Here is a 26,815-nt window from a genome sequence, read left to right as displayed (position 1 = left end):
CATGACTACCATTTTAGGAGCTTCCAACACCCACCTTTTGTTTTCCAAGAGTAACACAAGCTGGATGGAAGTGTTTTACTGAGGAACTTGCATAGAGAGCCTTTGCAGCAAATCACAGTAACAATCCTAATACCACCTCTGTGGGTGACCCCAAGAGGAATATATAATCACAGAATGGCTGACAATGGAAGGGACCCTGAAGATCACCTAGTTCCAATCCTCCCTTTCCCCATTATGGGCAAGGATGCCACCCACTAAACTAGGTTGCTCAAAGACCCATCTTGACTGACCCTGAACACTTCTGGAGATGGGGCATCCACAACTTCTCTGGGCAACCCATTCCAGTGACTCACCACCCTCAGAATAAAGATTTTTTTCCTAGCATCTAATCTACATCTCTTCTCTTTTAGTTTAAAACCATTCCCCTTTGTAGCTCAAGGATAGTTTTGAGATATTTTCCATTTCCTTTATCCTTGGCTGTTTGAAAGAGGAAAGGAAAATGAAATGTTAAAGAACTTAAGCACAAAAGAGATGAAATTTCAGTATTCTGTAACTTTCCCTCTTTCTTTTAAATAAGCACTCTCCCTTAAGGCTGTGACCTGCTTTGTTGCATGTTTTTTAACATACAAACCTATTGGAACAGCGAACTGGTATCACAATGGACCAGATGCTGCTTGGCCCATTAGGAACACCACAGCAATACAATATTCTCTTCCCATGTACTTAATAATCCCCCAAGCCATGAAATAAACCCCAAAGTAACTATTTTTAATTAGTCTCAAATTAAATAAGGAATAGTTTAAATATCTGCTTTTAAGCTTATATTGACAAGTTTAAATGCAAGGGAATTCTGTTTTATTCCCACATCTGGCTCTTCAATGAACCCTATGAAGCAGGAACATTCCTATGAATCAGGAAAAAATGTAATGAAAACTACAATTCTGATTCACTCATACTAAACTGAGTATTTTGTCTTCCTGGTAAATTCATCTTCCCCTTTATATATATATATATATATATATATATATATATATATATATATATAAAAATATATATCCACCAAACTAAAACTAGTCTATTCAATTAATGCTGCACATCAAGCTAAATAGGATAAGCTTACAAGTTTGACCCAAGAAAATAATACCACCTTATGCAACTACCTTTAAAGAAAAAAGAAAATGTTTCAAAAATGGGGTGATACACAGTGAATGTACATATTACAAAATCAAGAACCACATATAATAAAATGATATATAGTAGAGAAAAATAAAATATAGTAGAGAAAAGCTCTACTATAGTAGTAGCTGTAGTAGAGAAAAATAAAATTACTCTATTCTTTTTGTTGCTCTTCGCTTCCACACAGGTCAACTACCAGAACTCACATAACACTCAGGCCAGATAAGAGACTTCCCAGTCTCACACACACAAATAAGCCCAAAAACATAAAACCCCAAAATCACAAAAAAACAAAGGGGTAAAATGGACAGAATTAATGGTGAAGGATTTACATTATGCCACCTTAAAAGTCAGCTTTCTGCATCATTTGCTTATTTCCTCTGTTTGGAAAACTGCCACATTTCTTTCCGAAGCATTTGTTAGGAAAGATTTTCTTAATAACGCTTCTGCCCCATACATAGATTTCTGAGATCTTGTTTCTCTATGATACACAAGTGAAAAACAAATGTCTCAGACCTGAGAAGCTTCGCAATAACTGAAGGAAAACAGGTTATGACAGCTAAGTATAACAAGTATCTTCAGTAAAGAATTCCAAAAAATTTGGGCAATGAACTGGAGAAAAGGTGCCCGTAAACTCTGAAATTTTTCAAGTCACAGCTTAAAATGTGGGGTTTCTGTTTTGGGGAGGAGGGAGGGGGTGGTTCTAAATTTTTGCATGTAAGCAAAACAGTGTTATAAAATTCTAGCAGGTGTCTAGGAGGTGACTTCTCCCAGTCATCTGTTGTGAATACTGAAAGAAAAGGCATAATGTGAAATAAGTACAATTTTCAGTAACAGTTTGGTTCAAAGTCTCCTAGAGTTTTAGTACATTTCTTATTGTGTTTTACAGTAACTAATTACATTAAAACAAAGATTTCCTGGAGGCAAGAAGAAATGGCTTTTCATTGCTTATTTAAAACAAGTAATGAGTTTGGCAAGCTACAAAGACAACAGAGATGGAAATGAAGTTTTAAGCAGCACAATTTCTGCCTCACAGAACTGCAGCTAAAGTAAGGCACAGAATGACCACAGACATAGTGAAGAGAGTTCTCCTGTATGATCTGATACAGCTGGATGAGAACATTTCTTATCAGTAGTATAATGCAAGACACATGTCCAAACATTTTTTATTTTCTCTAAAGTGTTGCCTCTCTCCCTTTCCTCAATATAGCAGGTGCAAGAATGGCAGTCTCGTTTTGTTTTCCCACTGGAAGAAGCCTGCTCCCTAAGATGACCATAACTTTTATTAAAAACAGGGTAGTAACAAAACAAAAATATTAGACACAAATTTTATTCTGTCTATATTAAAAAAGAAATCTTATAAACTAAGCACCATCATTAAAAGAGCCATATTTCCAGAAAGAGGGTTAAGAAATGTCACATTCATTTCATACACTGGAGTGCTGCAAGATGATTTGACAAGCCACAGAGGAATTTTGCTGCTACTCAACAGTACCTTTCACAATAAGATCTCCCAAAACACTTTCCAGCAAGAAATTAACTGATATTCCACAAAGGAAAAGAAAAAAAGAGAAAAAAAAAAAAAAACCACTGCAAAATACTAGTAAATGTAAGCTTTCCACAGTGCTGTATGGTGCTGAAATCTGCTGAAAACTCTGAGCTACCGAAGTTGTAGGAAAAGGACTTGAAAATATTTTGCCTTATTCACGCATATTATTCTTTGCATAAAACTCATCCTGACCTACAACCAAAAATCCATTCTTTTCTTCACCAGCTTTCAAAAGCTGCCCTACTTAGCAACAAGGAACATATTCCACACCTAACATACTTCTTTCTCTTTGTTATCATATGGAATATTATATTTTCCAAGTAACTCCTTTAAACACTGCGACTATGATTGATTTCTCAGCTGTCTGTGAAATCATCGTATTTCCCCTGCAACCTGCTTGCATTCTCATGCCTCTGGTTTCAGGAACCTTGGACTCAGATTTAAATTCCTGCCAAGTTGTTGGCCTGAAATAATACAGAGCTTTTTTTTCATCCTTTCTAGTATAACAAATTGAGAGCTTTGAATTGAGGCCTTGATCTTTTTGCTGAAGTTCTGTCTGTCAACAACAGCATTTTAAGAATCTTTAACTGTATAAGCACCTGTTCAGTGCAAGACCAATACATTTTACATTGTCCGGCAAGGATTCCCAGAAGTTTGTTACCGAAGTCTCCTAAGCAAGTACAAAGAGGAAGGTTTATGCAACTACATTGTTAACAATTACATAAGATTTCTTGGACCTAGAGTTCAGTCTGTATTGTATTTTTGAAAAATTCTGGAATAAAGAAGCAGACACAAAAGCCCACCTGGCTTATGATAAAAGCAGCCACCAGAAGTTTTCAGCAGAAGCCCATGACTTATTCCCATTAACTATTGCAAGCAGTGCAGATGAGATATTTAAAATAAGAAAGGGTTATAAGGTGTACATTTCTAGAGTACAGAACTGTATTCTAAATATTTAAAATAGAAAGAAAAAAAAAAGGTAGGGAGTAGCTTTTACCATGATTCGTTTTGATTCTTGCAGAAATGCAGTGACATAGCAGCTAGGAGTAAGGCTCTGAACCAAACAGGGAAAACCATAATAGTGCTCTTCATTTGTCTTTTATACTGAAAAAAATATATTTGTATTTATTTCACACAAAAACTTCTTAAACATTTATCAGCTATGCTGTATTTTAACAGAATGCATCAGAAAAATCTTCTTTCTCCATCACCTCAGTCAAAGGTACCATTTGATGAAGTACACTGAGCAGATTTACATAAAGCCTCTGTGATGGTGGATAATCAGGCACTAGGTTAAATCACCAGGAGACAGGTTTTTCCCAGCAAAAGATGCATTTAATTGATGGCATCCCTTAATGTAATTTTACTAAAATCACCAGAAAAAGTGAGAAAGACCTGAAATGAATTCAGTAATTCAATAAATTCACTTCAGAATACTTCCAATACATGAAGAAACAGTTTGCAGACCATATTATAAATCTAAACATTGAAATCTTGCTTTTTAAAATAAAATTAATTCAAGATTCTTAGGTATATGGCAAGTGGTTAATCTTGTAAATCATTATTATTGGCCAAAGCTTTAATCACAAGCCACTCAAATGATTACAGTAAATTTTATATATCCACTAAGGACTGAATTGAATTTGGCATAAGAGGTAGAAGAAAAACTACATATTTTCTGCAGTTGAACCCACTGAAAGTATATACTTGAGCTATGATTTCCAACTAATATAAAATTTCATCAGCAATTCTCAGGATGGTGAGAAAATGGTGAAATTTCTCCCAGCAAGGCAAGAACTCCTAAACTACTATTTTTGGAGGTTAAGTTCAGTTTTTATGGAAAGAAATATTAATTTCCACATGTAAAACAATGAAAATCCATGTCACGTTCTATTCTTGCTACTCCAACTGAGTGTATGTCACAGATGAAAAATAGCACATAATTAGACATTTTAGAACAAGCAGGAGAATTACCTGAAGCTTTGAAACTTAATTGCATAAAGATGATGCTGCTGACAGGGATGCTCAGAAATTATGAGTCAGACATTGGACTCTTGTCACAAAAAGGTCACACAAAAGCATGAGGATTCAAAAATTCTCAGGAATTCAGGAATAACCAAGGTATGTGTAAACAGAGCAGCCCAACTGAGACGGAGCAGGCTAATAGGGATTACTTTCCTTCTCAGTAGTGAGAAAGTAAAGAAGAAGGGAAAGAAAAAAACAGTTCCCCTCCTCAAAGGAGAAAGACAGACAAGCAACAGTGTTGGGATTTCCTTCCAAGATAATGCTGTTGTATCAATCTTGTGGGACACAGAAACTTCCAGTTATCTTTGTCCTTCATTGCTTACTGTATTTAATAATCTTTTTAATCCTCGGTTGAATAATTCTCTGAAGTGAAACTTTGGATGTTCTATTTTCAGGAAGCTATCAGATCTCATTGTTATACTTTGTGTGAGTTTTCTAAAGAATAAAAATGCCTTCTTGACTCTACTAGACTCTGACACAGGCATTCTAAAGAGCCTCAGACCTTATAAAGCAAAAGAAATAAAAGATTGAATAAAACAATTCATTAACCTGAGTGCTGGACAAGAACCTTGAAAGTCAACCACAGCTAGAAGCTCGATGTGCTAATCAGCAATGGCGTCACCAGCACCATGAAAAGACTTTGTAACACTTTAAAAGACTTCTAACAGAACAAGTGTCAACTGCAAAGATGTTAATGGCAGCTACTTCCAACAGAAGTATCAGCAGCAGCATTGCCCTTCTTACACAGTTCTTAAAAAAGAAGGTTTTAAATATTTAGCAAAAGGTTTTAACAGCACTCTCCCGCTGCCAATTAGCTGCAGTGATACCATTTAAATATTTGATGATGACAACACTAAAAATAAATAAATTAAAGTCCAATTTAGTACCACAATATTGCTAAACCTTCATTATGTTATAGTGGATCTACACATTTGACTGGCACACATTTGGAATACCATTTTAGTCCTGCACTGCAAAAAAATAATAAAATGGAAGGAAAAATATATATAAAGCAGCACCAGAATAAAAAAAGCATAGAAAAGCTTCAATAGGTGGAACAACTAAAACATCAAGATTTTTTAGTCTGGAAAAAGAAATTACATAAAGCAAATGTGAGGAACACCTCTCAGCTCCTTTGTAGAAAAGAGAAAGTGTTGTTCTAACATAAGAACCAGGGTATACCAGGTTAAAAAAAAAAAAAAAAAAAAAGAGGGGAAAAAGAGGACTTCTTCACACAACATTTAGCAACATTTAGTACTCCTATAGGACGTTAAAAGCTTCCAAAAGTCAAACTGGCCTTTGACAATTAATGGGGGGGGGGGGGGGGGGGGGGGGGGGGAACCACCTGTAAGAATTAAATGTGCCTTAGCTCCAGATCACTTAAGGCTGGAAGCAGATGTCAGGAAAGGAGGCTTTTTCCATTCTTCCTGTTGGAGGCAACATCATGAGCCAAATGCAGCCTGACACCAGCAGCCATCCTTAAAATTCACAAGGGCTGGAAGCTTTTGAAGGCTGGGGGAAACAGATGCATTTGCCCCAAGCTGCGCAGCCAGCTTTCATCACAGACAGGTTCAAGCCCCAAAGCCTGTGGGACTCCAACCCAGTGTGAAGGTTGAGACCCTGCACTGGGCTCTGCACTCCCTTTTCATCATTCCTTTTCTGGGGATTCACAGGCAGACACCAAGTACTGCACAGAGCACACGGAGTTCTGCTCTGCTCCAGCCCTTTGCTGGGGATAAAAGGTTCTCCACCAGCTGTTCCAGACAAAAAGCAGAGTGTGGCCAGGCTGTTACTGCTGAAGCAGGAAGGCCAAGCTGTATGAAGGATGCAGAGAGAGCCAAGAAGAGGAAGGACAAGCAGGCAGGGTGACACAACAGATGAGGTGACAGACACGAACCGGATGCAGGCCAAGCCGGCTAGTGAAAGACCAACACTATCAATTCCACAGCATCTTTCTAAATCTACAAAATACCACAAGATAATTCTCATACCTGAAAGCATTCGGTGCCTCCACACTACACCACCACTCTCAGAGCAGATTCCAGACCAGGCTGGCTGCTCACTGAACAAGGACCAAGCATGAGGCACATGGAACATGTCATTTGAGATGAAATGTGCTAACCTCAAACAATGCTGGTGAAACACATCTCTGCAACTACTACAACTGGGAAGAGCAATGAGAAGTTAAAGGACACTTGGGTTCAACAAACATAGTACATCCAATAAGCCATGTAAAGTCCTTGGGGGATTCTTCAAAACCAAGGAAACCTATTACTACAGGGACTCAAACTACTCATGTCTGATCTAGTTCCTCCACTATGTGGTAGTAATGTGCCATGCCTAAATACATTCTCATTTCACATAAATATTAGTCTTGAACTCTAGAATTAACACTGGCTTTTTGCAACAAACTGCCATCAACATATCTCAAAAAAAAACATTATTTAGGGACCATTCTCTGTAAACAACAAAATACGTTTCAGTTGATTCAAACCATTTCCTGAAGTGATTTATTTCCAATTATTATTGAGTTTTTCCTGCCTTATGTAGCAAAAATATACGTATTTACATTGTAAATGTGACTATTGCAGTGATGTAAGTATTATTTCAGCAACTCAGAAACTAACATTTGCTACAATACATACATGAAAGAGATTCATTCTGCTTTAAATTTACTAAACCAAGAAGCATGGTAGAGAATACAAAGTCACTGTCTTGCCTTTTTTTTGTGCTCCTACACTGTTCACAGGAGTTACTTAAAATCAATAAATAGCTGCCTATCCTAAAACCTCCAACAATAGGAAAGAAAACATTCTTAATAAAAGCTTCAACACAAGCTGAATTCCTGTCCTTTTAGTCCAAACTACACTTCGGTGATACAAAGCAATGTAATTATATTTTTCTAAATAAGCAGTCATTTACATTTAATTTTATGGAATGCAGCTAGAGCAAACACTTGGCAACGTCAAACTCTTTTATCACAAGGAACTAGATAATGAAATATATAAAGCATCCTGGATTTTCCATCATAAGAGATACTTCACAAAACAAAACCCATGCAGACCATTCTGCTGCTGCAGAATTTCACAATCATTCTTCCTCTCCTATCCTACAGTAAAAAAGGCAGTAAAGGATGGGGATATGTTCACAGATGCTAAAACATCAAAGCACACACAGAGCTGTATAATGCTCTGCGTTTTTTTTAGTGTAGGCAAAATAATAATGCTGGTAAGAAGAAAAAAACAAATATAAGGAAATAGGGGGAAAAGTTATAATCACAGAAACTCAGTCATAAAGGATCTTGAAAATTCTGTGGATTTTTTTTTACAAAAAAAAATGCAGCAGTATTCTGCAATACTGATTATCTCATAATTAAAAGGAAATATCAAACCATTTTAATAAATTCTAGCAAAGGCATTAGGACAGTCATTATAGTAATAGTCATAATATATATTTCCTGCTATATACTCATAAGGTACCCATTTCTTATACCAAAATGAAATGCCACAATAAGCTTCTTTTGTTAAAGATTTTTAGAGTTAATTTTGAAATCCCGCTTAATATCGTGCTATTTTTTATTGTTCATTTGATAAAACTGTCAGCTGCTATTCTAAAAAAGAGCTGGTTTGTTTGTTTAAAGATACTTCCTCTCTGCCTGCACTTATTTCCAGAATGTGAATATTTGGTATCTGAAAAGATCCCTGAGCATGGCATACAATCTGAAGTATTCAGGGATATTTAATTACTTACTCCAAAAGGCCAAATCACATTAAAAGGAACCCCAAGAGTGGCAGAAATGAATCACAGCTATTTTACTTTCCCAAGGCTGCACCAGGTAACACTGTGAGCCTCAGTATTGCCAATTTCCAGTCACTCACATAATGCACTCTTCACTGTTTTGACCATTCATGCTTTGTGGTCTAGGAGGGAACAAGTGAGTGAATCAGGGATGTTCTCTTCAGAAACAATGGACAGATGAGTCTGTACAGACAGCTCTGGAAAAGAAGCCATTTAAGTAAGATGTACTGCAGTCAAGAGGATGGGCAACAATCCTTTCAAAGGACTGCTTCACGCACAGTCTTCTGCAACAGGGAAAAGTAAGTGCAGTGATGGCACTGCCCCTTGTTTCAAAGGCACGCCAGATGTGAAGATTGACTGTAAAACAGTAACAATACTCTTCACAAACACAGCTGCAAAACAGGGAAAGAGGCCACTTGCTACTTACTCTCCTTAAAGACAAACAAACCAGCCCCTTCCAAAGGGCTCTTTTTGTGCCAATGCTGCAATCCAGTAATAACAATAATATCAATCTGTACTTACCAACAATTATTTTAATATATTTAGAAGGAACAATATTTTCTCATAAATTGTATTTTTGAACTAGATTCTGAAACATCATATTGCTCTATTTAAAGGTGGTAAAGAATACATATAACCAATTTTTATTTTAACCATGGAATGTATCATTTGATCTTGTACCAAAGTCTACAATCACTTAACAACAACAGCAAAAAAAAAAATCACATACCATGTACGATAAAATGAGAGCATCATTAAAACAGGATTTTTACCTGAAGGTGGAAGAGCTGCATGTATGTTAGAAGGTAAGTTAAAACTAGAAAGAACCTGGCAAACTGAAGGTATAATCTGAAATAATTAGAATGCAGTTAGTAGGACAAGTACAAGCTTTTTGCAGATGATTGCTTTTGCCCATTACAAAGAGGAACAATCAGGCAGCAGCCTGCATAGAAGGATCATAATGAAAAGGTGATTAAAAGACAAAAGCATCATACTGAAATTTATTAACAGTTGATCCTGTAGCAGAGCAGTGGAGCAGAGTAGACTGACCTCTTGAGGTCTCTTCCAGCCCTATTTTTAAACCTTCTTCAATACATATACATTGCTGATTTTTATCACATTGCTATAATTTCCTCTTCTCCATGTATATTACACATAAATTATTATATACCTTTCCTCCCCCAAAATTGACCTGCTAGTCTGTTTATATTTACACTTATAAATTTTGAACACAATCCCACATTTGTGTGAAAAGATAAATAATTTAGAATCCATGTACTAATATTATGTGTTCCAAATTAATTTGGCCCTTAGAGATTGATAATTGGTGAATTTTATATAAGGGTTTTACCTAATAGAGTCAGTGCAAATAATACAAGGATTGGTGGTAATATGGGCCAGCAAAGGCTGGGAAACTACACTATTAACTTGTCCTGTCAGTCTCTGTTTAAATTCTTTTAATCTTCCATGAATGCAGTCAAATCATGGGAGCACAGTGCATTATTTGTGAGCCATGGGCAGGACACCGCTGCTCTAATTCCTAGTTTAAAAATAGGCTAAACTAGTCATGTCACTGATCAAGCCTGATAATAGGCATAAGTAAAAATCCCATCAGGTATTCATAATGATTTTTAATTCTATTAATTAATTTTTCACCACTGAACAGACTGAACATGTTTAGTGGATAGTCTAAGGTTTTGTGGGCAGAGGGGGTGAAGGAGTTGCTATTATTCACACTAGCCAAGCTCTTTACTCAGTCAAGAGAAATGGACAGTTAAGCTCTTCCAGAAGAGAAGTCAGAGAAGCTAAATTCATCCAAATTAAGTGCCTGCTTCAAGTCAGCTTTTGGAAAAAGTACTTCTCTTCGTGGGCTATAGTACACAAGCTAACTAAATCACATAAAGGCAGTATTCTCATGTATACATTTCTACAAACTTTTTTTTTTTACGTGTTGCATATCTTCAAATAAAATTTTGATTACTGTGGTCTACAGAAACTACTCATGCAATTCAAATACATTGCACAACATACCCACTCAGTGGCTGTGACACACAGTGCCACAGTTAACAAGTAGGAAACTGCTGGATACATAGATCTAATGTGTATATATGATACTCTTTGCAAATACTTAAGCTTTTGTATCACAGAGGATATGCTCTTTATGGTGTTAAATATTCTTTTAAAAATATTCAATTTTTTAAAAAATAGGAAGCCAGTACACAATCAGTAGTAGAGGATGGAGAAGGAATACAAATATGAATAGGTGCTGGTAACCTTCTATAATCTAGCTGAGAGTCCAACAAATCACATAGACAGCATCCTCTACAAGACAGCTCCAGGATTCATGGAGTACAATTAGCTATTCAGGTCTCTCATACTGACAAACCAGAGGGATAAGACAGATCTGCATTAAAACAAAAGTAAAAGCTAACAAACAAACAAAAACAAACCCAGAAACTGCCTCTCAGAAAAGCCTACACTTTGGCTGCATAGTTGAATGGCTGTCCAGGGTAAGATGTAGGGGGAGCTTGACTATCACAGCCTTCTTTCCTAAATATATATATATGCTTTTTTTGTACTGTCAATTTTGGTGTCAATTAGCACATGTGCTCTAGGCAAAATATCTTTTACTGCTGGGACATCCATGTCCTTCTTCCCAAGATCTGTAACCAGAAGGAATTCAGCTGATACTGTCACATTTTGTTTCCAAAGGGAAGAGCATGAGTAAACCAAATATGTTGTTTCCTTCTTTCCTCTCCATGGCTGTTTTCTTTGAACTTAAGGAACCTTAGCATCTTCAGGCCAAAGACTTCTTAATCAAGTTTACTTGCATCATTACACAGGTTTCTTTGCAATATGACTGAAAATCAGGTTATTTAATATACTTTAAACTGTGTCCAGCAACCTAATTCCTTGACATTCTTTCAGATGGAAGCCAAATATGTATGACCTATTCCTGGGCCTCCATGAAGACCTGCAAACATTGTGGCTAAGATAATTTTGGACTACAGAGAGCCTAAGTCCACTGAAAATGCTACATTGGAGTTTACCATGAATACAAAAGAGTTTATATTAAATCCTTTAAAACAATCACAGTTGTAGAAAACACTGTCCAATATTTTCCATATTTCAAATTTTTTACACCTGATACAAATGGGTTTACAGTATGAACTAGAGATCACAGAAGACTGAACAAGTTAGCAACATATACTGGCACTCTAACAAGAAAGAAGATCTTGATGTACATGCTGTCTAAATCCCCTGTCATAGAAAGACACGGATATGTTTAGTTTCAAAGCAAAGCTCTGCTGAAAATTATACCCTAGAGTATCTACCTGCTAAATTTGGTTCCTCTCTTCTTACAGGCTTTGAAAGATAGAAGTTTACAATGCTCAGCAAGTATGTGACTTTACAGAATGAAAGCTTGAGTTTAGACACATAAGCAAAAAAACAAAGATGCAAATTTGTTTAAGTTATCAGCCAAGAAATCTATTGACACCGAGATCATGTATTGGTATATGCAGAAAAACCACCCTGAACTTTGCTTCCACACGCATATTGATAAAAACATTCCTGCTCACAGAACGCTAAAGCCACCTTTCTCCACGTGTTTCTCACTGCTGCCTTCCTAAATAACTGCAGTCTCTCCTCAGTGTATCTCTTCTCATTTTATTACTGCAATCTGTCTCCTAATAAAGACGTATTTATCCCCATGGATCTCTTTCTGTCTAGGTCTATAGCTTTGGGAAACCATGAGGTTCTGTAAGCATTTACTGGACACCCTGGAAGCAGGCAGCTCTGAGGAAACATACCCATACACCACAAGTCACTTGCTGCCTTACAGATTCTCAAACGCCTACCACCTCAAAGTCTCTTTAAGAAAGGCGTGGAGGAACCTCACACAAAAATAAAGCAAGCTGACTGCCAACTGTCAGAGAAGCTAAGAAAAGTTCACAGGATGCTTATACCCACTTTGAACTGCAAGATGTAAATTAATTTCACAGAGTAATATAGGAAATGTTGTAGAAAATTACATAATAGGAAACCACAGCTAGCTGCACCAAGGAAAATATTATGGAAAAACAAAACAGTCACCCCAAAAGCCACTACATACAAACAAGTGGTATATAAATTAGTTCACACGTCAGGTATCCAAGAGCCTTAATCCCATGGATGCACAATGTATCATCGCTATTGCCTCTTGAAAAATCAGAATCTCATAAATACGGAGAATAAGAAATAGAAAGTGAAAAAGTCTCTATAAACACATGTATGTAGTCCCTGGCCCTCAAATTTGGTTCAACAAAGGCAATCAATAAAATAGGTGATTCCATAAAAATTGCTACAAATGAAGAGTACGATCTTTAATCCTTTCAGCCTAAACACAGCTGATACATGAGAGTGAAAGGCCAAGTAAACTACTATGTATAAAGACTGCGTTACTTTTTCCGGTAATAGCAGCTGCAGCACCTGTCATCATCCTAGGTGACACCTCAGCCTTGAAGAGTAAATCATCTTATACCAAGTGAGAAAGAAAAAGTCAAAATTAGCAGGTGCACAAAATAAGTAAGACGGAAAAAATATGGAGCTACTGGAAAAAGGGAACAGATACTGCCAGTAAGAAAGGAAAGGGAAAAAGGCAGCAACTGCTCTTCTCAGAGTTATGAAAATAGACAGCCAATGGAAGCACAGACTGAAACCAAAATAAAACACGGATCTGTGCTCCTGATTTTCATGCACAAACATGTGGTTCTAAAGAATTTAATCTGAACTAGAACTATTATTCAAATGTCAATTTTCCATTTGTGACCCAAGCACCTACACAGTAACTGGCAGACACAATATTTAAGTATTAGATATTCCATAAAGGTATTTTACAGATCAACTACAAAGTCATGTTTTGCATGAATGTATGAAATCTACATCTGCATGGAACAGACCTGTTTCTTAAGGTTACTTTGTATCTTCTTTAAGAGCAGTTATGAGCTATTAAAACTCCAGGAACACTTTCCAAAAGCATATTACATCTTACTTTCTCCACTCTCTACGGACTTCTGCTCTACAAGAGCAGGCAAGAAACATCTTCAGGTTTACTACCCATGCCAGATGTTCCAGAAGGTTTCATAGTGAAAACCAGGCACCAACACACCTGGACTCAAACCACCCGAACTGCTGAACTAAGCAGGCAGAATCATAATCAGAATATATTTAGACAAGTGATTTTTCCCAGAAGTATTAAAACAGTCATATCTAAAATAAATACGGACCACATAACTTTAAATGCAGTGTTGTCACATTTTTCCACCCGAGATAATTATTCAAATAATAACAGAAAGTTTTAGTAATCAGTTCTTGGCTGCTGCACAGATTACTGTTCACATCTGCAAAACGGTATTCAGAAGCAATATTAGCAGAAAGTTGAATAATTTTGTATTCCAAAGTGCTATCATTGCTGTAGAAACTAAGAACCTTGACTCGGGTATCCATGAAATGTAATTCAAAACCTATTTCCTTATCTCATGCTTCTTGATCTTAATATATCACAAATCCCTAGGTACTGTGACCTTGCTTGGTCCCTCGAGAGGCAGAAGGTTGCAGCATAATTAAATCACACACTACAAAGTAGTAGAACAGCATGGTACGCACTGCAAACAACACTACAGTCTTTCTTGGGCTACCACAGAAGAAACAAGAAACTGTTAAGAAGTATCAGACCTGTAAAAAAAATCACTGAAAAATCCAGCAAATATGAAATTATTCCAATACCTAGCTCAGCTGCCCCCTGTCCATTGTTATGATTTCTTTAGCGCACACACACACACACACACACACACGCCCAGCATCACTGCTCAAACAGGAAGGGTGGGTACAGCCTGTCAAATGTATTTCACTGCTCACTGCCCTTGCTCTCCCCTTGGCTTTTACAGCAAGGCCCAGGAGATAGTAACACAACTTTCAATACACTATTGTGTATTGATATTCTTGATATTCTATATATTTTTCTATCCAAGCAACAGAACAACAGAGATAATGGGTAAAACACAGACTGATTGTGTGAAATTTATGTTCTAACTGTGCTGAATTGCGTGTGTTTTGTTTGATGCTGTGATGGTGTTGGTTTTGATTTTGTCGTGGGGAATTCTTTTTTGTTGATGCAACTGACATTTGAGATCAGATGATGGATGTGGTGATAGGGGGTGGAATGTCTCTTGGGTTTGCCTGACAAGATTTTGGTAGCAGGGAGGCTACAAGGGTGGTTTCTGTGAGAAGCTGCCAGTAGCTTCACCTCTGACCGACATAACCAGTGCCAGCCAGCTCCCGGATGGCCAAGCCGGCCCCACCAGTGACTGTGGCAGTGCCCCTGGGATAACAGACTTAACAGGGGAAAAACACTGACCAGAAGCAACTGCTGCCAGAGAAAGGGGGGGACAACAGACAAATGAAACAACACTGCAGACACCAAGGTCAGTGAAGGGGTGGGAGGAGGTACTCCAGGTGCCAGAGCTGAGATTTCCCTGCAGCCCACAGAGAAGACCATGGTGAGACACGCTGTCCCCTAGCAGCCCATGGAGGACTCCATGGCAGAGGAGCTGGATGCCTGAAGAGGGCTGCAACCCTGTGGAAAACCCAACCTGAAGAGGGCTCCTGGAAGGATTTGTGACCCTATGTGGGAGCCACAGTGAAGCAGTTCATGAAGAACTACACTCTGTGGGTAAGACTCAGGCTATAGTAGTTCATGGTACCTCCCATGGGAGGAGACCCAATGCTGGAGCAGGGTAAAAGTGCGAGGAGTCCTCCCCTGAGGAGGAAGGAACAGCGGAAACATGCGATGAACTGACTGCAACCCCCATTCCACATCCCCCTGCACCACAGGAAAGGGGCAGAATGAAGGGAAGGTGCTTTTAAGATTTTGTTTTATTTCTTATTATCCTATACTGACTTGGTCAGTAATAAATTAATTTCCACAAATTAACTGTAATTAACAAATTACTGTCACGTTTTGTCCTTGACAGTAATTTCTGAGAGAACTCTCCCTGTCCTTATCTCAACCCATGAGCCTTTCATTCTACCTCCTCTTCCCTGTCCAGCTGAGGAGGGGAGTAATAGAGTGGCTTTGGTGGGTGTCGGGAATCCAGCCAAGGTCAGCCTACCGCAGCTGATTTTGGAAGCATATAAATATCTAAGAAGACAACACATCTAGCTCAATTTAGATCTAGCTGATCTTGATTAAACTCAGATCTTAAGTACTTGAAGTTGTGCCTCATTTCACAGCTGTTATACCATTGGAGCAATTTCTCTGTGTTCTCTCAACATTTTCATTGGAGGTGGGAAAGTTAACCCAACATATATCTCAGGAACTGTGGATTTAAGAAACCGAAACGAGCATATTCGTAGAAATAATTGCATTTAAAAAAAATCCCATTCCCTTTTGCCCAAGCTACATTCTATCACTAATGCTCCTCCTACTTTTCAAGCTGAAACATAAGCGTTCAGAATATGCAGAGCTGCGTATAAAGATGTTTCTATAGGTGAAGTACAACTCAGCCTACTGCTAAATGAGCTGTCATTTTTAACAAGAAGAATGTTCCCTATTATATACCTTCTCCCACCCCCAGCCCAATGAGATCCTGAATCTCTCATCACCTGCTGTGTGCTTGTCACACAAGCCAATGGAGCCACTAAATTGCTCTGCACAGGTGCATCTCCAATAACAAGCATACCGTGCAATTCATATCTTTCCCTGCCAGGCTGGTGCCCATGTTGTCTTGTCACAAGCCAGCTAGTTTCTCTCACCTTCCCTAACAGGGGTTAGACCCTTCTACTTTAATAAACCTCCAAACATGACGCCCTGCTACCCCCAAGCTCGGATGTATACAAAGCCATCCTCTCACTGTTGTCCACTTCTGACAAAGGAAAAATCAAGTCCCCTCGCCACAGGGGGGAGGAAAAAAAGAGAAAGAAAAAAGCTGCCTGTCCTTTCACCTAGAGCCAAGGCTCTGTGAACCCAATGTATCGCCCGCACCTCCCTGCCTCTGTCACAGAGAAAAAGACCCCGATGGGGAGGAGCAAGATCTCTTACCTTAATTATGCTGCTCCTCCGGGGGATGCCGGCTTTGCCTTCTCGTTGTTGACTGGTGGAAAATCCTCTTTCTTTGCTGCTGCTCTCCGGGCTTGCTGATCCCGGCTCCTCACCGGCTCCCGGCTGGGCACAGTCCCCGTTGGAGACCCGGCTGCCCGCGCTGTCAAAGCGGGATCTCCCGCCGCCGCCTCCTCCGCCTCCTCCTTCCCCGTCTCCTGCCTTGAACGCCACCTTGCCTTGGACCGGCCCCGGGGAGGAGGGCAGCCCCCCGCCGCCGGTGCCGCCACCGCTGCCAAACTCCGCCATCAGCCTCCCTGGCTACGGCAGAAGCACCGCCGCTGCCCCCCTCCCCGCCTCCCGCGGCCGCTCGGCGGTGGCTCTCCTTCCGCTTTCTCTCTATTTACGATCGGGGGATTTTGAGCCTAAGTCTCTCCCCCCCGCATTTGGCAGCCGAGGCCGCGTAGCTCCAAGAGGGGAGGGGGGACGGACGAAACGTGTCGGTGGCGGCTCGGCGAGCACCAGTCCCGCAGCACCTGGGGAGGGAAAAGGAGACGAAACGTGACAAGCGGTCCTCACACGAGGCGGGGGAGCGTCGCGCCGCGGCGCGCTGCCCTGCGCGCACACACGGACACGCGTGGGAGGAGAGGGGCTGCCCGGGGTCCCCGCCCGCACACGCGCGACCCGCCGGGGGCACGGAGCGGGCAGAGCGCAGCCCCGCCGCGGGGACAGTGACCGGCCCGCCCCGGCCGCCACGGCGCGGGGAGGCTGGAGGGGACCGAAGGAACTGAGCTTTTGGGGCGGCTCAGCCGAGAAAAACGAGAGGCGTTGATGGCGGTATTTTCTCACCCTGATACAGCGACACCCACAATCGCTGAAGCGACGAAGCGGGAGCGAAAAGAGAACTTGCAGAACAACACGCCCCAAAGCCTCCGGCCCCGGCCCGGGGGAAAGCCCGTCCCACGCACGGCGGGTTCGATCTGCCGCAGCCCCTCTCCGGCCACGACCGGCAGCGAGAAGCGGCGGAACGCGAGCAGGGTGGCCGCCGCCGCCCCGCGGGGCAGACCCCGGGCGCCCTCGGCAACTTTTCTCCCTTCCCGCTGCCTGCCGACATCCAGCCGCTCTAGAGCGGAGACAGCCCAACCGGGGCAGCGGCACCCCCGGCCCCCGCGGTACCTTCGCCCGCAGCTGCCCCCCGCCCGCACGCTGCGGCCCCGCTACCCACCTCGGCGGCGAGCGGAGCCCCCGGCTGCCGCTGCTGCAGGAGCCGCTTTTCCCCCTCTCCCCTCCTCCCCGCTATGGTCGCCGCCTCTGCCCGGAGCCGGATACAGAGAGAAACTGATTCATGTGGCTGCTTCCCTCGCTCTCCGCTGCTGCTGCTGCCGCTGCTGCCGCCGCCTTCCCCGGCCCAATGCTCGGCAGCAGTCCCGTGGGGGGAAAACGCCGGCAGCACCGAGGGGAGAGGCAGACCCGGCCGCCCCCGCGAGGAAACTCTCCGGGGAAGGCTGAGCGAGCGATCCGGGCTCGCCCCCCCTCCGCCGCCGCCGCCAGTCACAGGGCCGGCCCCGCGCGGATGGGCGGCCCCGCCGCCAGCACCCCCTCCGGCAGCTCGGGGGCGCTCCGCCCGAGGGCAGGACCCGCGCCGCCCCTTCCCGCGCCCCGCGCTCACCGGAGGATTCCTCCGCACGCTCCCGCCCGGCGCCGCTCGGCCGGGCTCCGGGCCGACACAAAAGAGCCCGCTCCCCGGCCGCATCCTCTGCTCCCCTCCGCCCCGCACGGCGGCTCCTCCCGCCCCTCCCGTCGGCGCCCCGGGCCATTCACCCGCTTGCCCACCCGAGGGGCTGCGGCCGCCCGGGCGCGCAGGAAGGGCGGGGGGCGGCGGTGGAACGGCTGGAACGGCCCTGCTGGGCGCTGACAGCCCAATGAGAGCCCAATTAGTCCCATTAGAGCCGTTAATTATTAAAGGAACGAATGTGATGGAGTGCTGGAATATTAAAAGCTTAACGGAAACTGCAACTTGATGGTTACCTTCAAGCGTGTCCACAACACCGCATGCTCGGCCGGAGTGCCCTCACGTACCCCATACACACTCGTTTAGGCTTGCTATGAGACAAACAGGAGGGGCTTGGTGGAAGAGCAGTAATTCAGAGAGCCACATATTTATTTTTACCTCTTAACACAGCTGCATGTTGCAAGAGCTTGATATTTCACGATTAAGTTGAATAAAGGGAAATGAAATGCCATAGTTGAGGCACTCGGGCCCTTTGCTTGAAATTCAGAAATTGAGTCAGTTCGGGAGACAATGCATTGAGAACATAAGCAAAATTGGAAATCACAGAAATAAGAGTGCAAAGAGTCACACTGAGCAAAGAGACACCTAAGACGGCCCACACCATCTGACCTTCAGCATTTGGCTGAAGCGCTTAATGCAGGAGCTTGACTCAGATTATAGTCGAATGAAAGCACTACACTTTTAATTTAGGTTCCCTCAGTTGCCCTCAGAAGATCACTGACTGTGCCTGGAACCACTGGCACAGAGATCAGATACCTATCCTAAATAGCTTGAATAAGGCAGCATAAATATCTCCCTTCAGCATACTGGTGGTGAAAACACTGGATTGAAGGGAACATTTTCAGTCCTGTTCCCCAGCTCCAGGGCTTTATTGCAGACTTTTGTGGGCCAAACTTTTGTGGCCCACTGCTCTGAGCAGTCTCCAAAAGGAAGGTATCTCCATCTTTTCCTTCAGAATACCAAGGGACAGCTCTCTCCTCCAAAACATAGAGCCACAGGGATGATGTCTCCTGTCTGTTTTTACCATTTAGATCACTTGGAGCATGAGAGCCCTCATTTCAATCTTCTCTTCCTGAAGAGATTGACGTCTGTGTCCCCATGGTCATTAAACAGCCACCAACTTACAGACTGGTGCTGGTGAGAGCATTTTCTTCAATATTCTGTCTGCAGTCTGGACAACGGTGCTTGTCACTGCAGCAGAAAAGGAACCATAAGGTGTGATGCAGATTGGAGGAAAATATGAAGCTCTTTGGAGAATATTACTTATTCTGTATCATTTTTAATGGGTCAAGGAAGTTCAGAACCTGACACTCTAGAACCTGACATGAGTCACTGCTACGTGACTCATGTATGGTCCCAATTTAATCAAACTATTAACAAAGCTTAAGGTTAAATGAAAACGTGCACATTTGCAGGATTTAGACTGTAAACACTAGGGACATTAATATTAAACTGAAGATCTGAAGTAGCCAAAGTTTGTGGTTTTCATTAGCTAGTAATACAGTGATTTTACCATTTGCCCTTATGCGAACATCTCTTGCCTGAACATCTTGCCTTGCCATTTAACTGGGAAAAGTCAGCCTTGAATATTAAATATTATCCAGTATTGTATCTACAGATGTGGACATCACAAACCATCCCTATGGGAGACACTTTGTCATTAGGAGCGTCACTGTTTCTTCTGAAGGATGAAATTTATACGCAACAGGTACAAAATGTTATTAGAATCATTTGTCACAGAGTGTTGCCAGTAAACTGGTGAGGAAGATCTGTGCTTTCTGTCTTCTTGCTGCTCAAGATGCACATAGCAGAATAGCAGTTTTAAGGCCTTTAGCAAAATTTGATCAGTCTTGTCTCAGAGAAAAAAGGATTAAAAAAACCCCTTTTCAACTCTGCTTATCTGTCCAACCTGAATAGAAACAAGATAACAACGCTGAGAAAGAAATCATTTAACTTTAGCCTTGGCAGTTCTGTAATGAATGATATCAAGACCTGCAGACATTGCCAGACTTTTGACTGTGAAGGTGATGATTGAATACAAAGGAAATAGTAAAACTTCTGAATCTAGTCTTAAGGATACATGCACACAAATCAATACAATAGTATCTACATTATGCTTATTCTAAATATTGAAATTTAATTACTGATAAAAACATTGTATCAGACACTAAACTAGAAAGGTTGTGCCAGCAAGATGGAGGTAGCAAATTCTCCAAATCTGAGATTTCTTCTGATGACCATTCACTGACTTTTTTCCTATTGTGTCATTCTGTTTTACAGGACTTCTTTAAATTAGCCCAGTGTTTATTCAGATGCATTTTGTACGCCTAAAGTTGAAAAATATTTCCATATACAAAAGGAGGCACTTCTGATAAACTAAATCCCAGAAATGGTGACCATGGCTGAGCTACTCCACAGAGACCTTGTTTATCCCTGTGAGCTCAGGTTTCCAAAGCAGTTCATGTGATACTAATGTGAGCTATATACTTTCTTTGCCAGAACTTTTTGAAGATCAAGGGGTGAAGAAACTTTTTCATTATCATTATTCAATAGTGGCCTCAGAAGGCTCTATTTGTTTAATTGTTAAATGAAATAAGGATTATAATGGAATCAAAAGACCCTTCTATGACAATATTTAACTCTGAGAACTTGCTGCCATGTGCACATATTAGCTATTTTCATAAAATCCTATTAAATATCAGAGTTCCACAGCTAAGCTAACATTACCCATTGAACTTTTCTAACTCAAATAGTGTGGCAGTAGAAACATGCCAAGAAACAGGATATGTTTAAACCCCTAACCAGTGACTAAATGACTAGTGTTTAAAGAAGCCAAATACCAGATTATTGCTAATACACTAAATACTTTTTATTCCAAACATGAAAAACTTTAATTAGCAATTATCTTGTTTAAATGTTGCTTTTCTGACACCTCTGCTTGAAATATGTTTTTTCATTATTGTAAGTATCTGTGCAATTCCGGTGATAATTTAAATTGCTTGACTTGATTGTTCAGGTCACAGTCTAGCACATACTTGTTTGTTATACTTGTTTATAATTAAGTATACATGTTTAAGCAGTCCCATTACAGTCAGAATCTGATTCATAATTAATCCAAAGCAAAGTTTATCTATAAATAATGCATTATTGTATAAAGCATCTGTAAAGTGCAGGTGTGTTATATGCACATAAAATGTGCAGACGGTACAATGTGCACTAAAGGTGGCAAAAAGAGGTAGAAAAACATAAATTGACAGATTTGGCAACTGCAGAGCATTAATTAACATTGTGTACATGAAAATAATTTTTTTTGCAATTTTGGAAAGTCCATTGTACTAACAGTGAGTATAGGAGTCAGCTGAGAGTTGGACTTTGATGATCCTTGTGGGCCTTTTCCAACTTAGGATATGCTGTGATTCTATAACTCTAAGTATGAGGATTTTTTTTTTTTAATCAAGCAGCTCAACCATTTTAGCCTATTAAATACAGCTTAAGGAATGTTTACTCTTTATCCTATAATGCCTTTTAGTTTGGCTACCAGCCTACTCAATGTGATGGTTCAGAATTAACAAGAGCTTAACAGTAAATCTAATATTCCCCTACAGACTCTTGAATCCAGGAGGAGTGCTTTTCTAAATCAAGATAATTCAACAGTTCTTCTCTAAACTGTCTGTTTTTAAGACTGTCATGCTGCAGTGGTTAGTCGGTTGCAATGTAGCTTTAAATCACATTGCCATGAAAATGAGACTCTTTGTATATATGTTCTAAAAAAGGTCAAGGTTTTTAAAAACTGAAAGAGAGTATTCCCTCCCTGATCATTAAAAGAGAAGTCTTTAAGGGAAAGTTAAAGAGCAGACAGGAAGGACTTTCTGGATATCAGAGGCCTCCCTTAAGGCCTCAGTTTGCAAACTAGAAATTAAGTATTTTTAAAATGTCTTGACCTAGGCACTAAATCTGAGTAACTCTTTTGGGAATCCTGGCGTTACCGTAACAGGAAATTACAGCTTATTCTAATATCATGTTGTTATTTGCCATTCTTGAAAAGGCTGAAAATCAAATCTTTGTTTGTCTTTAATATCACCATTTGGAAAACTTATTTTGTAGCAATACTGTTTGAGGTATTTTTGGATAAAGTTTCAGTGGAGCAAAATTTGCATTTTCTTCTACTAGGAAAGGCAGGCACCCTTGAAAAGGCTTGTATAATGCCCATTTCAGCAGAGGCACATGCATTTTATCAGAGAGACCAGGACAACAAACCTGTTCTTGAAGTGTTTCTGATGCATCATTAAAAAGAACATACACACACTGTTTCCCATCTCCTGGTGTTGTACTCTGCCCTCTACGGAGAAATTACAGTTACAAAAACCAGATGAGAGCCAGGATTCTGCAGAGGATTGGATTTTATTTTTTCCCTCCTTACGTTTGTTAGTAAGTACTGGGTATATACAGAAGCGATTGACTTGTGAGACATAAGACATTTCATAAATCATCTATTTTTGTAATTTGAAGCATCTGACTCTATTTTTACAGGAGCATGCCAATAAAATAGCTCAGAATGAGCTTTTATAGTTTTTCAAACCCAAACTTCTTTAAACTAAGAAAAATGTTAATAGTGATTGAAAGCTTTCATTAAATTTGCACAAAGAAAAACACCCAAAACTTTTAATTTGTAATTTCAGCATTATATGCTTCTTGAATTCTCATCATAGCAGAATATTAAACACCTTCACTCCTTTGAGAAAAACTGCATCGTTTCCATCATAGGCGAGTAGGTAAATAAAATCAGGAGGATTTTTTTTGACTGAGTTCCTTCTATAATTGTCTTCATTTTATCAGGTCCGTGACGGTAAACATTGTGTCTACATGTGCTAAGTAGGAGTTGCAGTGTGTTATGTCTTCACCTTTGAGCGTTTAATGGGACAGTTAACACATACACACTTCTGCTGATGAACAATTAACTGTGTGCTGGTGTCAGCTTGTCTTGTTAGAAATATTGCAACACAATACCACAGAAAGAGGAATATATATGTGTAAAAGAGGAATTTAGTGCTTTTATTGAATGGCAGTCAAAATCCACTTAATTTATTTTAGCCTAGCAACTCTTCTGAATTACAAGAAATCACATTTTATTCTTAGTATATGCCCAGAACAGGGTTGAGAAAGGAGTTGATTAAACTTGTTGTACTCCAAGACATAAATGCATTTCTTTTCAGCCATGTGAGAAAAATCACACAACAGAAATTATTTGAAGCAGGTTTTAAAAAAGTCTGGTAACACATGGGGAACATAGTTTTTCATGCTGTTTGACATGGATACTGGTAGCCTGCAAGACAACAGCCAGTGAGATTGTATCCTGTCCTAAAGCTTGTAATGGAGTTCCTTAATCCCATTAATTTTTGTATTGCTCACGTTAGCAATTAACATCAGTTCCTGTCCCTTAGAGATGGTAGATTTGGGTATCTTGCACTAACCAACACAGTTCTTAACAGAAGTCAATTCCACCATTTAATTTTTTATCCAGTATTCCAACTTCTGGAGCATAAGTCAATAGTCATATTTGTTTTCTTTATTTTTAGTTCTAAAAATGCTAAAAAATGACAATATTTATAGATGGTTTCACATGCATATTCAAACCTCTTTTACTAAAAATAGGTTTATGGTTGAAACTTCAGGTTAGAAGACCTTAACAAAATATCTATTGTACGACTCTCACAAACTGACAAGAGTCAGTAGACAGGTAATAGACTTCCTAATTTCTTTGAAACATTTATATTTTAAGTAAACCAGACGTGAAATTCAGTGTCCTGACCACTAATATAGCTTTTTCTATACTCTCTGCATTTTCAGAAAAATATGTACAAGATCTCTCTGTTAATATACAGCCTTAATACAGTTAATATACTCACTTTCTGAGTAAACAGCAGCTGAAGTAAAGGGAAAGTGTCACTTTTCTTCTGCCAAAAAACGAAAGGAAATTCCCAGCTTCTGTTCTGTTCTTTGCTATGGCAACCTACTCCTGGAAGAAGAGACACCAGGAGTGAGAATCTCTGTTGGGATAACAGTAAAACTAAGCAGTACTTGAAGATTTCTAGTTCTCTCACATTTTGACTTCATGTATCAGGAGGCTGTGAAAACAAAGTTGTTGCAGCTGGCACTCCTCTAATTCCTTTTTGTACAGAAAAAGCCCTTCCATCCTTCCTTTTCTCATCTGACTTCCCCTTTCTGTAGGAATCTATACATTTTTCTTGAATTCATTGTACAAATTGCTTTTTCCTCCTCCATCTAAGATAAGAAGTTGCAATGAAGTTCAGTCCTCTGAGCATTCCTAAGTCACTGCTAAGGACAGGAGAAACTCCAGAAAAGTTAGGAAAATAATAGGGGAAGAGCATGAATGAAGAAAATTTATGAAAAGGAACAGCAGAGAAGGACAATAGGACACAATGGTGAAAACATTAACCTTTACTTATAATAAGGATTGCTGTTATCATATTCCATAGCACTATTATAGACACAGGAAAAAAGAAAAGAGTAAACACTGAGCGAAAGAGCAAGTCAAAATTAGAGAGGGAGATAAAGCTAAGGAACCATGGTAGCAGAAAGAGAATAAGAACTGTTAGTCATTAGAATTGAAAAACAAATTTGGAGACAGAAGAAGACAGAAGGAAATTAAATGAGATTGATAAGATGGAAGAAAAAATATATTATTGCAAAGAAAGTCTTAAAATTTAATATTAAAATTAAATTCAAATAACTTAACTTAGCTGCCAAGGGTTATGACTGTACAGGGGAAGAAGGAAATTAGACTGATCACATGTAATGATTATGAATGCAAGAGCTCCTCACATTCAGACGCAACGAGGAAGCAACAGACACAAACTGAAGAAGGGATTTTCTCTTGCAGATTACATTGCCAACACTGATATGTTCCATATGTGTTTTGTCCAGCAGAAGCAGCTGAGGCCTAAATGCATGCCTGACTATTTGACTATTCATTTCAGTACTTAATAAACTCACTTTCTGTGGAAAGGGATGTTGCATTTTGCTCTATTAAAAATCCTTTCTTTTTTCCCCTTAAGTTCTTAAGTTCTTCCTAAGCAAGAAACAAGACATTAATTCAACTGTTGATGAAGAATAAGATCAAATTACCATTTTGAATATTTTTTAAATTAATTGTATTTGTACCTGTGTTACAGAGAAGCCTAAAAGCCCCAGTCAACACCGGCTTGCTGCTTGCTGCTGTTGACACCATATAAATGCATGGATCCAGTTCAGAGCTGGCCTGTAGCCATCCAGTTTGGAACACAAACAGTGTGACCTTGTATCTTCTCCCAAAAGACCACACAGACATTCTCTGGGGAATTTAGAAATCAAGACCTTCAAAATTTCTGGCCATCTTCCTGAGCACTTGGTCATCTTTCTCTAGAAAAATGTTTTCTGCATCACATGTGTATAGCTAGAAGGAATTTAGGATAAAGAGCAGTGAAGAACTGAGGCACTGTGTATGCCAAAAGGATTCACCAGTGTATGTCTGCATCTTTATTTTTGCATTTGTTTAAATTATTTTAAGGCACCTCATGCACTTAAATCTCATTAGAAGTCTCAACTGAAACGCATTATAATAAGGGTGCAAAGGGTGATTGTGTGAAAGAAAGGAAAATTATCTTGATTAATCTTAAGTGCAGCATTTTAACATAAGATAGGCAATGAAATTCCGACACTGAATTACTTAAGTAATAAGTTACTTCCTATCTTTTAAAGCCTCACAAAGGTTCTCTAGGCCTTTAGAAGTGCAGGTGTGTTTAACCCAACTCCTCAAAACTATGTTCAGCTCTTTTTCTGACCAATTCCCTCAGAACTCTCAATTCTGCTGATTTCAGTAATTTCTTCTGACTGAAGAGGCACCACCTAAATTCCTTAAATATTGTTAGTCTGGGAGAAAAAAACAATTTCTTCGACTTTTTTTTTTTTCCCTGCTGCCTAGCTTCTTGAATTATTAATAGCTTGTTTCACATTGTTTATCAGCATGATTTCTGGATTATGACTATGCCCACTCAGACACACACACATACATGTTCACAAGTATTTTCTTTCTTTTCACATTCTGAGTATTCTTGGTTTTACCAATAAAATACAAATCTATGCTCTTGGGGAAAAAAAAAATAGGTGAAGTTACATGAAGCAGATGAAAGAGATGTTTCCAGCGAGACAAACTATGTGAAAGGAGCTGCTGAAGCTAAAGAACAATGTACTGCACTGTTCCCCGGTACCAAGTACGGAGAACACCTCACGAATACTGGTTGTAAATGTAAACATGAGTTGTCCAAGGAAAAGAGAAAAATTGGCCAGAAAAACCGTAGGTACTTTAAATAGGTACTTTATTTGAATTTCTGAGTTTTGA

At 40.0% G+C, this 26,815-nt stretch overlaps 1 protein-coding gene across 6 annotated transcripts in view; it reads right to left on the bottom strand.

Moving 5' to 3' along the window:
- PLCL2 (phospholipase C like 2) overlaps positions 1-25,666 on the bottom strand; it is a 107,259-nt gene extending 81,593 nt beyond the window's left edge. For 2 of the 6 annotated variants that reach the window (XM_038161518.1, XM_038161557.1), the window contains exons 1-2: positions 17,851-17,986; positions 16,629-17,161 (exon numbers count right to left, since the gene is read on the bottom strand). In XM_038161518.1, coding sequence (XP_038017446.1) covers positions 16,629-16,934 — 306 coding nt within the window. In that variant the 5' untranslated portion in view covers positions 16,935-17,161; positions 17,851-17,986. Of the gene's footprint in view, positions 1-16,628; positions 17,162-17,474; positions 17,777-17,850; positions 17,987-18,294; positions 18,459-18,653; positions 19,609-24,323; positions 24,434-25,599 lie in introns of those variants that run through there. The other 4 variants (XM_038161523.1, XM_038161532.1, XM_038161539.1 and 1 more) reach the window with 4 other exon arrangements.
- Between the last annotated feature and the right edge of the window lie 1,149 nt (positions 25,667-26,815).

The sequence above is a fragment of the Motacilla alba genome, chromosome 2 (assembly GCF_015832195.1).
Source record: "Motacilla alba alba isolate MOTALB_02 chromosome 2, Motacilla_alba_V1.0_pri, whole genome shotgun sequence".
NCBI lineage: Eukaryota > Metazoa > Chordata > Aves > Passeriformes > Motacillidae > Motacilla > Motacilla alba.
Note: the sequence above shows the minus strand (reverse complement) of the source record. Positions and strands in the feature narration are given on the sequence as shown.